Source organism: Anas platyrhynchos, chromosome 1 (genome assembly GCF_047663525.1).
Source record: "Anas platyrhynchos isolate ZD024472 breed Pekin duck chromosome 1, IASCAAS_PekinDuck_T2T, whole genome shotgun sequence".
Lineage (NCBI taxonomy): Eukaryota > Metazoa > Chordata > Aves > Anseriformes > Anatidae > Anas > Anas platyrhynchos.
The window spans coordinates 204,268,350-204,284,186 of NC_092587.1; the positions used below are offsets into that span (position 1 = coordinate 204,268,350).

A 15,837-nucleotide genomic window follows, 5' to 3' on the forward strand; every position below is an offset into this window, starting at 1 on the left:
GTTCGTGTTTGAAACGACTCATGTCACGTTCCAGCCTCATAAAGCAGCTGAAAAAGCTCTAACAAACTGAATGTAACATCATTCCATCACCTCTGCAGCAAAGACTGCAGGCAGCATGAAGAGCTAAATGTAAAAACAGCAAAACATTCCAGCTTGTTACACAAGTGTCTAAAGTGCAGATACCAAGAGGGTGGTTGACGTAATACTATGGGATTCTGTGCTTAATCTTTTGTTATTCTCTTTCCATGCACAATTTCTTAATCTCCTTCTGGCTTTCGCTTCTCCTGGGTAATAAAGTCTCCATCATTTATCCCTTTTCCTAAGAAAGCCTCACAGTTAATCAGTGCTTTGCAGTTAAAGCCTCCCATTGCCTACTTGAAACGTGCAGATGGGAAGATCAGATTTCTTTAAGGATGCAACTTTTTTACCTGGATATGTCAATTAACATTATGGGACACAGTCCAACGAAGTGATAGTGTGTTCCTGGCTTCTGAGGTGTCCTGGAGGAAAATAGCAGTGCTGCTTCACTGCAGCTCATCTTCCACTCCCAGGCATTACACTCAATTGTTACCACCTAATATTAAATACAAAAAAAAATCCACTGGGAGAAATAGGTTTAAAAAGTTGTATTACTGGAATTCTGGAAAACAAGCTAAAAAACGTGGTGGTGGCAGTGAAAAACACAAGATGATACTGGAAGGACACTCTTGTTATGAGTTTCAGATGGATGAGTTTGCTGAAAAACTCCTTCAGCTGCTAGAAACCAGGTACAGGGAGCAAACTACGGCCAAAGAATCAAACACATTTCGAGTCACACAGTTTCCCTTCAGCCAAACAAGACAGGCTGGGGCTGAACACAGCCCAATAACAGATTAGAAGAGAATTAAAACTAATTACAGAACAGTATTTCCTATCACATCTCTTCCAAAGTCACGCCGAAGAAGTTGTACACGTTATTTTAGCTTGAAGTGTAACAACACAGTGCCAAAAAGGTTTCACTTCACCTGTCTGTACTGAAGTCCTCCTACTCACATCCCCTTCTAAACCAGACTCCTGGGAGCAGAGGCAGAGCAGACAGAGCAAAACCTCGGAGCCTGACAGTCACCAAACGAGTCAGGACATCTCTGCAGTGTGAGCAGGCAGCCACAGATCCACACAACACTGCTGCAAGCCTCAGGGGCCGCAGGCTGCTTGAGCACCTGCACTGTCAGGCAGGCATAATTAAGGGCACAGGCATTGAACAATACACCACAGAGGTAGATTGGCAAGTGACAGACTGCATAATCCAATTCTGACTACGGGGTAGTCTTCGAAACACTTGCTGGTAGCACAACTTCCTTGTGCTAAAAGGAAAAGCAACAGGATGAGGTCCGGAGATGACTAATACTGCGAGCCAGCTTCAAAAACCACCTCCAAAACGCAGACAAGATGCCTCCTGGTGGCAGATTTCTCTTTCTCACGTCTTCTCTTCAGAGCTGGATCCAGAGAACCTTGATTCCCGACATCAAGCATGGAGTTGATCTGTATTGGGAGAGTTATTTTGACATTTTTCTACTACTTGCAAGGAAGAAGTTCTCAGCTGCTGATCTGTGCCAAGCTGATGGTCTCAAGGCGATAATTTCCTGGTTCTTCATAGATGTTGAAGAACGGAGGAGTTTATCACTGTCATTACGTCTGTCCAACACCGCCTGTAGGATTCATTTTAAAGCCACCTGCTATTTCTGCAATCCCCTTTAAAGTAGCTGCTGTCTGAATCCTCCTCAAAAGACCAGGATCAAAGCTGACCCACCTTTTAAGTTGTAGTGCAAGAAAAGTTTGGGATATGCTGCTCTTAAGACTGTAGGGAAAAAAAAAAACTCAGCACGTAATACAAGTGATGGAAATAAAAAGCAGCCTAACAGACATCTAACAGGTGACAGTCGCGAAGACTTCTGTCTTTCCAGGCACTAGAAAAGTTATTCTGAGTTGCAGTGACACGAAGCTAGAACTGGCTTGCCGTTTTCAACATCACAATAAGGCAGTCAACCCAAAGCACCCATAATTTTAGATTACTTATGCTCAGAAGGATATGCATATAAATTACATTCTTCAGGGTCTAACAGAACCTGAAAGAAAGGCTACTGGGAGGGGGTGGCCCTCGGTCATTTGGAATGAAAGAAGAACACAATTTGCACAAGCTTTTAAGATAAAAACCATCCATGACAAAGGATATCTGAATGAAAAGCTAACAGCAGCATAAAATTAAGAGCTTTTCCATTTATTCTTTTTTTTTTTTTTAATCCTAACAATTCAACAGGACCAGAAAAAAAAACACTGTATACTTCCTTGTTCCAAGCGTGTGGGAGAATCCACAAATTTCTTTAAAATATGCCATTAGAGAGATGCCTCATCACTAAGAAAGTGGCTTTTTAGAAGACTGACTTCTGCAGTTATGAAAAAGTTAAAAGCAGAGCCCCCCAGATCCTCCAGAAACAAAACTAAGGGCAATAAAATACAGGTTTTGTTCGTTGCCTTAAAAATAATACCACGTCGAGCAGACGTCACTTGTGATTGCTGATGCATCTAGTTGCTGCACCGCTCCTTTTACAGGATGTTTTCCCTAATTTATGGGAGCATGTAAACATACTAAACAAGAAAATAAGATACAGGGTGCAGAAACACGCTTGAAAGAGCCTGGAGGTGAATAGGCAGGCACTTATTTTTAAGCTACGTTTTAGAAATGGCTCTCAAATCTCTTTACAACAAAAAAAAAGCCTGCTGGGTAATTACAGACACCTGGTCCAAACCAGCATTTTCCTCCCTCTGTGCTAGTTGTTCTTCGAACCTTTTGGTTTGAAGACCCCGAACTGGAGCCTACTGACAACAGATTTGTTTGAAAATTTCAAGAATTTTATAGTGGTTTGCTGATTACAGGTTGCAAATATACTGCTTTCAGCATGTGCTTAAACCTTGCTGAAGCCATTCAAGGTCTTGTTCCAGCCCTGAGTTTGGGTCTGCATGATCCCAGGAGTTCAGGGCCAGTCACCAGAACTAAAAGCAATGGCTTTGTTTGGAGACGTGCGCCAGCAGAGGTGCTACTGATGGACACTGAGGATGCAGCTAAGTCACAAGCAGGAAAAAAAATAAAGGGAAAAGACTATTTTAGTTATCACTGATTGTACAACACAGATTTCGGTCTCACTTCTTCCACTAGTCAGAGCAAGGAAGCTTACATTAGCCAGAATTTTGTGATCCTGGAGACAGCTTTATAGCTACCGAGCCATGCCTTGCTGCTGCGTGCAGGTTTTACATCAATACCTAACAGGAGTTCCAATCAGTCCGAGCATTTCCCTTTTTCCTTCACGGCAAGAAGGACAAATCCCTCAGAGCATCAGAAATTGCATAGCATGGCAGCCAGGAGGCCTGGAGACAAACTCCAGTCGTCGCCCCAAGATCTGGGGAGACAAAACAAGAGCCTCCAATATGAGGTATATTTCGAAAAACTGTTAGTTCCATGTTTTCTTTATGCTTACTGATGAACTTTGATCAGCTAAGTAGATAAGAGCTGCAGAAATCAGAGGGTTTGTACCCGATTAAGAGCCAAAGGTTGGTTTAAAAAAAGTATTCAACTTCAAAAAAAAAAAAAAAAGTGTGCTGGAAAGATTAAGAGCAAGCAATCAAAATACTGCCAATTATATTTTGGGAGTTCCTCAATGTAAATCTTGTTCTTTAACTCTTTCTTCATTATTTCTGAATACGAAGATGATTCTGAAAGTCAGACCAATATTTAAGACTCGTTAAATAGGAAAGGCATGAATTCAAAGCTGATCTAGCACACATATGTGGTGCTTGTCAACCTGTACTAAGAACGGAACACAGGGAATGAAAAGCAGGGAGAGAAAAGGAAGGCATGTAAATAATGAAACGTTTTAAAAAGTGTTTCTTGTGGTTATACAGTCATCCTGCAGTCTCCTGATGGATCACTGGTCAAACAAAACAGGATTTCTGTTCCCATACACAAACAAGAACCCTTATAATGCTTCACCACTGTAAATGTCTTCTCCTGGTCACACCCTGGAACATCCTCCAGGATGCACCCCAGCTGGACTAAAGAGAAAATGGAAACTTGGTACAAAATTACCTAAATGGCACATGTATCCCAACCTTTTCTGCTTAAAACTTAAACAGCAAAGGAGGCTGTGGAGAAGCAAGGCTAGAATAAAGCCAGAAATTAACCATTACAGACTTCATTAATTGTATAAAAGTGCAAGATTAAAGTAGTTCAGGTTAAGCATTCAGCTCACTATAGGCCACACAGATACTTAGCTTGGCCATCAATGACCTGTTTGTTTCTTTTTTTTATCATTCAGTTACTAATATTAGTTTAAACCACAGAAAGAACAACAACTGAATGAAAAACTTACTCAACCCACTCCAAAAATGGTTAGTTTTCTGTGACCAGCACGAAATATTAGCTCAGTATCATCAGCTATACAATATATACAGAAAAATATTGTGTCTTAAACTTTAACAACTTAGAATAAAGCTGTACTAAACGTTATCTCCCTAGCGTGCCAGCTCCTTGCTCTGCTCTGGCTGGCAGGCCTAGTAACACCGAGAAGTCCTTTGATAGCAACGATACTCGAACAGATCCATGATTTTGACAATCCAGCCATGGCAATTGTTGAATCGCTTTATTCAGGTGGTCGCGTGGGGCTGCCTGGGCCTCGGTCAGAGCTTCTTGGGTGGCTCCACGAGAAGAACAGGCCATATCCCGAACAGAAACTGTTAAAAGAAAAACACAAAGTGGAAAGATTTCTTGGAATACCACCTCTCCCAGAACAGAAAGCCAACTGTTAACAATATTTTAGCTGCTTTTCTCGGAATGCAACTAGAAATTGAAGACAATACCCTAAAGAGGCACAAAAAGCAAGCCTCAGCGCATGTTCAGGCCCAAGACACCTGAATGCTGCAGCTCATGAACAGACACAAAACACTGGTTGCTTACCTTCACCTTTGGCCTGTGTTTCAGGAAAAGTGTCCTTGTGTATAAACTGAGGGAAAGAAGGAGAGTGTGCTTGAAATTCGATGCATAAAACAGCATACAAAGTAATAATTATGTCCCGATCCCGGTTTTATTTTCCAGCTAGAAAATAATTGCCTCTGGGACTGCAGAACTACCCATTCTGCCTAAGTTTATGCAAAATAGGGGGTATTAGCCTACGGTGAATCCCACTGTGCTACATTTCTATTAGAAACTGACCTATACTACCACGTATGTGTCTAGTCGGAGAGAAACCAGAGAAGTAAATTCTCTCTGCTAAAAAAAAAAAAAAAAAAAAAGACTGAATAGGGGTTAGAGCCTGTCAGTTTGGAAGGGTGTAATTTCATCAGTGCATCACAAAATATAGCAGATATCAAAAATAATAATAAAAAAGCATGGCTGGGTTCTGTATCTCATTTCTGTTCTGACCTATCCTCTTTTTCTCAGCAGACCTGAGCCTGACCTCACTTTTTACATGGATGTTTCCCCAGGTACATAAGCAATGCCACAGTGTGGCTGAGAAAACACCAGGGAAATGATTGCAGAGATAGCACACGGTTCCTTGGGTTGGCACAGACATCAGGCATCTGTGCGTTCCCCAAGGAAAGAGAAAACAAATTGTTTCTCTGTGCAGCACGCTGGGAAAACTTTGGCTATGGTGTTCAAACTATGTGATCACGTTTTCTCAACTATGTAGAATGTACCTGCTAGAGATTCTCTTACAGTTAAGTGGTAAAAAATTATTTAGATATTGAACATACTACACACATCCTTCAGATTCCCTCTTGCATTCTGCTCTCATTCTTGCTTCCAGTAGATGGTGGTATAGAGCAAAAAAAAAAAAAAGACAAAAATCTGCTGGCTGCAGACTTGCTAATTTAGGCTCTTAAACATTTGAAGATTTCTTCTACAGCTAACATCCTGCACTTCTGGGAAGAGCTCTGCTCCAACCACTCCAGCTGTCACCCCCTCTGCACTACAGCATGATGCCTGCTTGTTTTCGGGAGTGACAGTGCTTATCAGAAAGACGAGTTACATTTCTAAAATTAAACCTTATTTAAACACTTGAGGATTGCTGCAGAAGAACAGAAAGATATTAATAGCTTTTATTTCTGAAATATATTGTCAAATCCTTTCGCAGTTTAACTGCTAGAGTTCCCATTTGTCAATTGCATTTTCCTGAAGAATCACGGCTATTTAAAGACTGCTGATTATATTTTGAAGAACATACATTACTTCTGCAGAGTTTACAGATCAGTTACAAAAAGGAAAGGAAAGCTCACACCGGTTAAGTAAGAAATTATTTGCCTGCTCTTCTGATCAATACATGTAGAAATAAATATGAACCTTGAAAACCTCCTAAAATATGATCAACCAGTTCAGAAAACATTTCCTACCTTAGCAGGATGTGAAGGTAAGAGCCCAGGCCTGTGAGAATATGCCACCATGCATGAAACTGTGTCACGGCTCCCACGACAGGAGGCATCTTCTCTCGTAGTGCCCTGGAAGAAAGAAATGCCAGGCAATTGGTTTTTCCAAACTAAGCAATCTCAGGTCTGATCGATCAGTTACCTCCAGACTGAAGTGTTGGAGAACTTATTTATGGCATCCCACAGCCTCAAACGAGTTCTATCATCTTCCCACCCCCAAACCCTATCAACTACTGTCCATAAGGAAGAAACGCTGAGGATAAGGTCAGAGAGAAGAATCTGACATCCCTGCTTCGCCTTTGGCAACCACTCCCTCTGTTCTCCAGCTCCACAGGGGCTTAGCTTGGCCATCTGTGGTTTATTAGAAAACAGGGACAGAACGGGTGTTTAGTGAGGAAGCAATGAAAGTGGAGAATCTGAAACACTCTGCCAACATGCTCTGTATTTTGAACAGTTCTGAGGCATGAGCTACTTGGGAAGAGGCTAAATGGAGACAGAGAAAGAAAGGGAAAGAACTAAGTTGCTCTTTCTTTCTCCTGCTCACTGGGCTTCTGCAGGTAACGCCTGTTCGGTTGCTGGTGAAGCAACATTTACACCTACCTGGCTTCTTTTTTGACTTCTATTTCACATTCAGTCAAAACAAAGAGGGAAAATAGTAACGAGTGCAGGTGTGAAGGAAGAAAAAACCTGCAGCTTTTGTAATACTTAAATACTGCATGATGTTACGGTGTCTAGTGCCCCGGACTAAATGCTAATCCCTGAGCTACTGCTTAGGTTTCCAGAGCCACTCAGCCACAAACGTGAACACAGCTTCAGTTCAGTGAGGAACACCCAAACCATCACCCTGGCACGGCCTCAGAGACAGAGATGGCGAGAAATCTCAAAGCTCAAATTCAGAAGCTCCTGATTTATTTATTTTTTAAATCAGCTCCAGACTAAATGAAATAAGGAAAAAACAAAAAGTGAATCAAACCACAATTTTCAACATCAAAACCCAAAAGAGCAGGTGGGTGGATGATTCACACATTAAATCTTTATCGAATAAAAAAATACAAGGAACTAAAATGTATTTTTTTTCCCAAAGGTTAGAGTTATAATACCACCTGCACAACTCAAAGGCTCTGCAGACATCTGATTGTTAAAGCTATTCAATAAACTTTTTTTTTTTCCAGCACCATAACTGAACAAGTGTAGCAGCAACCATGCTAACATTTTTTTCCCTTTGCAAAACGAGGACGGAAAAAAGTGCTTAAGCAGCTGCTGCAACCTTTGAGCCTAGGAGGAAGTTTCAAAGCCCCACGGAGCTCCAGCAGCAGCTCAGCAGGCTCAGAGAGCTGGGGGGTTGTGATCTCACCAGCGATGTGATGCAGCTGATTTAAATTGATTTAAAATGGGTCTACAGAGCCAAACAGGACAGAAGGAACACACTGGATTTCTTTACAGCACGCTACAAGCTGAATCTGACAAAGCAACCTACTAGGAGCTTTGTGCACAACAGATTCAAGCCTCTAACAGTGTGTCAGAGAGTCAGGATGGGATTTTCTGGACGCTGGCATCAAGCTCTCTATCTCCACCAGCAAGTGGTGGAGCACAAGCACTAAGAAAAGGAGAGGGGCTGCTATGAAGCTGCTCAGCTCCAGGGAACACGTTCAGAGAACAACGTATTGGGCTGGTGTTCTTTCCTGCACGGACAGAGTATGTAGCCTTACAACATGGTGGGTTTGTCTGGAATACTTTTTTTAAATTAAAAAAAAAAAGGCAACATTTGGCAATAGACTAAACAGAAATGAAGTCTTTCCCAGCCTCCTCTAAGTGCTAAGACTTCAGGCTTAATGATGACAGCCAAGCACAATGCACTGGCTCACAGAGTTGCTGCTCTTTCTCAGACACTCCAACAGCTGCTGTTGACTGGTGACAGATAGATTGCAGCAGGTATTTCTGTAGCTTGCAGAACTGCTGCTCTTGATATTTTCCCGGGAAACAGAAACCAAAAAAAAAAAAAAAAAAGCAGAATTGAAATCTCATTCAGATGAAATCAAGTGTGAAGAGCAGACTTTTGAATGCCACAGATCCTCAAAATTACTTCAGTGACATTAACTTCAATTTAAATTGAGGGAAAGTGAAGAGAAATATCAATTATAAAAAAATAAAAGGAATCTATTCATGGAAAAGAAAACCTTTAAAAGAACTGTTCAGTGTTGAATTTAGTCACGAGCAAACTGCATAAAAACACTTGTGAATGTTTTGTAGGCATTGTATCATATGTACCATCAGATGGAGACTTGAACATGCACCACAGAAAAAAACAAAGCTTTATGCTAGAAGATTATTAAGACAAAGCGAAAGTGCTCACCTCAATTTATCACAGAAAATGTTGTCCACATTCCAGAGAAAAAATCCCATTAAAAATACAGTTAAAGATGTATAGCCTAGACCTCTAAGCCATGGGTATACCCTAGAGAGAGAGGAAAAAAATGTAGTATTAAGTTCAAGATGCTTTAAAAGGCAGCTTGTAACGTACATAAATATTATTACATACAAGTAAACTTATTCATTTAGGAAGATACCTTTCCCAAAAGAAAAAAAAATACTAAATTCTTATTTTATCTATTTAACTATTGTATTTTACCTCCTCTGCTTCTCCTGAATTAGCACTCTCTAGGACTGGTCTTTCAGAGGCTTTACTTCTCCATTACTAGTTGTTCTAAGTGGGAAAGCTGAAGTTGTCTAAAAGGTATTTGTCAGTCCCACGTACAATCTTCCAGTTAAAAATTAACCACATTACAAATTAGGACTCTCCCAAGAGAAGAGGCTCGTTTCCGATGCAGGATATATCTATAGGAGGGGACTCATTCAAATAAGGTTTTTCAGAATGGCTCAAATAAGGTCTTTCAGAATGGCTGTAGTCTTTTGTGAGTGAAGACCACCATGATCAACAACTAACTAAATAAACACTTTTAGAAAACAATAATTTCATATTGTATTTTATCATTAGCTGTCCTTGGCAATGGAAAAATGATAATTGCATTTTTAAGAAAAATTAGTCCTATTTAGGATCTAAAAACCATCCTGAAGACTCAGCTACAAGAAAGAGCATCATTAATAAGCTCACCCTCACTACCTGCATTCAGGCTGGACCATGGAACTGTCAACTTCCTACACGAAGCTGCTGGCATTCGTTCCTTTTCCCACTAGCAAATCCAAAAGAAAGCCCAATTCCAACCCCAAGAAGCTGCCATGAAACACCCTTCACGTGATTTTTAACCCTTATAAACGCACAGCGTAGATATTTCGGTTAAAATGCATTCCTGAGCTGCTTTTCCTCCACCGTGCTGTGCAAGGATTTATTTCAGAGCTGTGAGCACTGGCGACTGCAATGTCCAAATGGAACTAGCCAGATACGAGTTACACATGTTAACAACAAGCCAATATAAAGCAGCTAAATCATAATTTATTTAGTCTAATAGATGCACGAAGCTCTGCGTGGTGCATGGCAGAGAGCACACTGTGATACTCCCAACTCAGTGCTCTAGAGACACAAGGAAGCCCAGGACATGAAAGAGCACTAAATGGTATGTTATACACGCTGGTAATTAGGTAATTATAGCTAGAATTGTTCGGGGAATTAATGAGGGGGTTCTGTGAGGGAATATGAGAGAGGCTGGCATCATTCATTAACAGGGAACTCGCTTTGTGAACAAAGAGCAACATTTGCCAAGTCATAATCTTGGGAAGGAAGAGGATCCAAGAAAGAGACAAAAAAGCTGGGGGAAAAAGGCAGGAATGACAACAAGTGGCAAGGATGAGAGGAGGGAAGAGCCTGATAGGAATTACATTCTGCCCTTTGAGATATTAATGCTGCCCTTTGAGATATTAATGCTCAGGGTGACTTCCAAGCCTGTACTAAGAAAGATGAGTGGTAGAAAGTTAATGCATATTAAGGAAATAAAACAGAAAAGCAGAAGTTATGTACGAGTTAAAGCAGGCTTGGACAAGTGCTAGAGCTACGAACAGGAAGAGAGAAATGCATTTCAGCAATGCAGAAGTAAATCTAAAAGTATACTCAGGGCTGGCTTGAAGAAGAGAAAGGGCACCAGCAGGTCAGCACAGCTTCCCTACCGGGACATCTTACCCCATCCCAACCTTCTAACCACAATTTGCAGCAGTACAGCTTATGGAGAGTGATGTTTCAATGAAGTGATCTAGCTAATTAACAAAATACATCCTCAAACCTCTAAAATTGAAGGGAAAAAAGTAGGTAGAACTTCAGACTTTACTGGAAGAAAACAAGAGATGATACCTTGGGAGGATGGTGGTGTTATTGATAGTGACAGGACACAACAAAATTTTGCAGAAATAATGCAAAAAAGTTGAATTTGCAGAGCTGGAGAGAGAGCAGGCTCAAGGGCTTGTCTGCACTAAAATAAAGAAATTCAATCTAAATGGCCAAAGCTACAAGAACAAAATTAGAACTCCTTAAACTTGATTCAACTTCGCTCCCGTTGGAAGTAATTTAAGGCAATACCCCTTAAGATCTCTAGGTTAGGATTAAAATTTCCATGTTTATGGGTTTGAAAAGTTTCTTTAAATGGGTTATGGTTTCTATAGCTGCAAGCAAATGCAATCAGCTTTAAGTTTTTCTTGCTCAATAGCAGCCTGTGAACATTTACGCTTGGTTTGTGGCGATTTCTTGGGGGAAAGTCAAACTAAATTAACTGAAATTGCGATTGAAAGGTGATTCAATGAATCCACTTTAAGTTCACACCTTTTGTTGCATTCCTCCTTGTGTTCCTGAACAGTCCCGTGTATAACTCAAACGTTAACAAAAGGCAGATTTAGCCTGAAGACACAGTAGAAAGAAATCAGCGACTTCCAAAGGCAAGCCCCAAACCCATAAGAAAGCCAACTGTTCACAGGGGAGAGACAGGAACTGACTGAGCCCCTGAGAACTAAAGGAATATATTTATCCCAGTACTGATTCAACTCCTTTTTCTTCAGTTTTATACACCAACTCTGTGCTCTGAAGCCTCTCAACGTGTCTCAACACTCAATTCCTTTTGTACGGTGTATCCGTGACTAAAATTTCCATTACACATACCTAATTTTACTTATTCAAAACTGTAGCAAAAACTATCATTTAATTTTTTTTTGTTTGTTTTTTATCTTTTACGTTTGCATTTTAGATACTCGAGATGGAACGAGGAAAGGAAACATGAACTAATGGCTCAGCTCTGCAGAGCCCAGCTCTTACCTGCCTCCAAGAATCAAACGTAGAGTTTGGACACTTGCAAGAGGTCTCACATTTTATCCAGCTCTGTGAGGACAAAACCTCTGTCCCCCTTGAAGTCCCAGGCTGACCACAAGTGCAGAGATAGCAACTTTGCTTAATGATAACATGATAACCCCCTGGCTTCAAGAAAATTTGGGGAGGTGAGGCAGTTCCTTTTAACAAAGCCGTGCACATGAGCTAGATTCATGTACCCAGTTAAAGGAATTTCACCACTGCTCATTTCTCTTGTTAACCCCACAAAGACACAAATGTTAAGTTATAATGGGTTAATAATAATACAGAATGATACTTACCATAATACTATATAAACAGACCGTAGAACTATAATGGAAACTAGTGTTCCATACATGATCTGCAAATAAAAACAGAGACAAAATTCAGCAGTGGTAGTCAAGAGACTTTATCAAACACTACAGGAATAACATTTTTTGCAGACTGGTTTTTATTTCTTAGCCTCAAAAAAATAACACCCCTGCTACATTCCTCTCCAGGGCTTTCACAGCAGTTTCAAATAAAAATACAATTATAACCACGCTGTTTATGCGATCACAAGAAAAGTCAGTGTAAAACCACAGCTACGTTTCTTTGAATCAGAAAGCAAACGCTAGATGGCACTCGGTAAACATCCTGCAATCAAACTGCTACGTAAATCCTATTATTTCTTCTCTATCCGTACATTTCAACCCTGGGACGCATAAACACCAGCTGAAAACACTTTTAAAAGTTATTAATCAAATATTAAGTGAAGGAAGTGTATTTTTTTTTTCCTGAAAGCAAACACTGCATTCTGCCCACACCGAGCACCAGCATGGAAGAGCCTTTGCAGGAAGCATTTAAATCGACTACTCCGCATTGCTGGGATTCAATCTAAGCACACAGTGAGGAGGCTGCGTGCTCCGAAAAGCTCCACGAGCAGAAGCTGGCTCACTGTAGGCTCCATGAAGCTGAATGCAACAGCCTGGCTTATAGAAAAGGTCGAGGTAATCATTTATTTTCTGCCTCGCGGTCTTTAAATCACTCTCCATTTGTTTTCTTGCAAGCTTTGGATGCACCCAACACCATCTCCAAGATGCACAGACTAAAGATGAGCATCGTGCCTGACTGATGAAGGGATGAGGATTATCTGACACCAACACCATCGTTTCACTGCCCATCCTTTTAATTCTCAAAGCCTTCTTCCTGCCAAAAAGCCGCTTGTTCCGAGCAGCCCTGCCCTGCTCTTTGCCCCTCTCCAGTGACCCACGAGGGCCTCGCTGTTTTTCGCTTTGCTCGTTCCCTGACCTTCCTGATCTCAGTTTTGCTTTTAGTGAGCTTCCACCTAACTCTGCCTTGTTTTTACATGACCCAGAAGAATGAGGAACCTCTGCTGTGTATTGTCAAAAGACGCTGAAACTCACAGAGTGGTGGTTTGCAAACCAGGGTCCTCACCACGTTGTATCAACTTCCTAATCCCTTTCTATTAGATGATATTGTCTTCAAGGCAAGGAACACCTCCTGCTCTGCTGTAACCAGGGCATTATTGCCCTGCAAGCACACGCATGCAAGTCATTTGACACAAAACAGGTTCCTGTGAAATAAAACCTACCTTCCAGCAAGTCCGTAAAGGCAAATTTCCGAATTTGTTTTTAGCTCTAAAGGATGAGGTTAGCAGCGCACACCACGTTATCAGCGCGTATATAAGGAACCTGACAGATAAGGGAGCCTTTCTGTTTGGCAACAGGTAAAAGTCAGCTCCAGTATTGACTATGTAAAGTCACTCAGCACAGCAGCTCTTTATTTGCATTCAGCGAGAGAGCAAATAACTTCAGTAACCGAACCGCTGCTGCTCTGGGTTCTGTTCGAGAGCTAAACAAAGCAAAAATTATTTGAAAGGCTAATTAGTCCTGGCTTGTACTTTACACAAAAACTGTCAACTAATTCCAGTTCCCTTGCCTGAGGTACGGCATAGAAATGAGAAAAAAAATCCTGCTCAACGTGGACAGAGGACGTGGTGCTGGGGCTGCTCATGGGCTCGGTGTTTCACCAATTCCTCAGCATTGGGGGAGTTTTCCCTAAAAAGACACCTCCATATGACAAATACACATTTAAAATTATGAGTTAAATGCCGTTTTACTCTATCAGTCTCATTTAAAAGAGCCTGGTGTGATTTCCTAATCAAATCCGGTAATTTATTCTAAAAGAGGGAAGGAAAGAAGGAAGAATCTCACAGAAAGGCTCCTCAGTTCAACCTCATTTCCTCCCTGTTCTCTTCTCACCTGCATTTTCCATTGCTGAAACGTTCCTCTGCAGCACAGACACGGAAAAAAACTACTCACGAAGTGAGAGACTGCTATCATACTGGTTTAGAGCATGACCACGCTCAAGCTTTTATCATTTCACTCATTTGCTCTCAGCTTCTTTGTACGAGGAGCTAAACAGCACCAGATTATGTCTAGAGAAACGCAGCCCAAAGCCCAGGTAAAACACTGGCTAAAAATGTGATTTTTTTTTGCAGCTGCTAAAAGCAGGGAAAAGCAAATGCTAGGAAAAGCTTTTTTTTTTTTTTTTTTTTTGCAGAGCCACTGGCTCGGTATCTCCTAGCGAGTTGCTTAATGGCTTGTAAAAGAGGTCAGGCTGAAGTGTTAATGGAAGGAGTGGAGGGGAAAGAAAAAAAAAAGGGAACCTTGCAGTGACTGAAGAAAAACTTGCCCAGAGTTGACACTTCCATTTCTTGCCGTTTCCGCTCCCCCACGCAAATAGGTTGTTAGCAGGAAAACACATCCGTGTTTAAAAGCCTGTGAAAGGCTGGAACAACAAACGGTTCTGCTCTGCTCCACACACCGGAGGCAGACATCGAGGAGGTGATGCTGTGACACGTCTCCCTACAGCTGCTCCTCACCAGATGCCTGTAAACGGAGCTACGTAACCTCGTTTATGCTTTGGGGAGCAGCATTTTATTTGTATTCCTTTGCCACCCATCAGGTTTACCAGTTTAACCACGCCAAAAATGCGTCAGGCATCATCTGTCCACCCGAAGAAGGGTAAAGTAGCAAATAAAACACAAAGCGTCTCTCTTATTGAGGTCTGCTCGAGTTCCCTCAATTCCTTTAGTCCCCTTTGTTGTTGTTCTTTAACTAATAAATTGCTTCGGTGACACATGAAAACCCAAGCATCAAGAGCCTGTTATTTCCCCTTCCATTTCTTCTGATTTTGCCCATTCTTTGTTAATAAAGCCAATTCATTAGCCTCAAATATGAGTGCACACTTTGGGAACTACACTGATTTTCGGTTCCTGGCGGCCACTACTTCTCTATCAAAATACAAACCATCTATCAAGAAATAGCCTAAATACTTGAAGATAAAAGCTGTATTTGAATTTTACAACCAAGAAAACAGACTTCTACACGTCCTTTCCTAGGAAAGAAGTCTGAGCAGAGGTAAAAAGGAAGGGATAGCCTCAGAATAACACAACTCTGCGCAGTGTTACGGCTGTTCAGCACTACATACTACCCTGACAGCTCACGTCTGAGCTCATGCAGATTCACCTGCCTTGGTTTTGTTTGGATGCATGCACGTGATGGCTCAGTGACATCCAAGTCCCTGCAGCTGCACGGTGCTCTGCAGCTTTCCAGAGCTTCTGGGACACGGTCTGCAGCTGCAAATTGAGGTTTTCTTGGGTTCCCCTTCAATGACTTGTAGCACTGGTCCTTTGCAGAGCCTGAACATCTTTCCACATCCCCTAAGCTATCGTGCAGGTAGAGGTACCAGCCAGAATGAAAGCAGTACTGGCTTTTTGGAAGCAAGGCTGTGTAACCAAAATTTCGCTCAAATCTTACACCTGGTCTTCAGCAGGGCAGTGTCTAAGTATAAAAAGCTCTGGGGTGAAGCCATGTCCTGAAAAAACACAGTTTTTAACAGACTCTTTGACACCCTGAGAATGCAGAAATGAACCAAGTTCCACTAAGAGGCACAATGGGTTAAGCCAAAACAGGAGGGACGCTGGAAAGCTGCAGGACACTGAGTGTTGCCCACAGATATTCCCCAGAACAGGGAGTCCTGCAAGTTTCAGGGAGTCCTGTACGTTTGAACAAGCTGTGCTCTGCCACAACATATTT

General features: G+C 41.5%; 1 protein-coding gene across 1 annotated transcript in view; it reads right to left on the reverse strand.

Moving 5' to 3' along the window:
• Nucleotides 1-2,236: 2,236 nt before the first annotated feature.
• ACER3 (alkaline ceramidase 3) overlaps nucleotides 2,237-15,837 on the reverse strand; it is a 48,276-nt gene continuing 34,675 nt past the window's right edge. The window contains exons 7-11 of the mRNA XM_005024097.6: nucleotides 12,037-12,095; nucleotides 8,807-8,908; nucleotides 6,421-6,525; nucleotides 4,988-5,033; nucleotides 2,237-4,764 (exon numbers count right to left, since the gene is read on the reverse strand). Of these exons, the coding sequence (XP_005024154.2) occupies nucleotides 4,711-4,764; nucleotides 4,988-5,033; nucleotides 6,421-6,525; nucleotides 8,807-8,908; nucleotides 12,037-12,095 (366 nt within the window). The 3' untranslated portion in view covers nucleotides 2,237-4,710. The remainder of the gene's footprint in view (nucleotides 4,765-4,987; nucleotides 5,034-6,420; nucleotides 6,526-8,806; nucleotides 8,909-12,036; nucleotides 12,096-15,837) is intronic.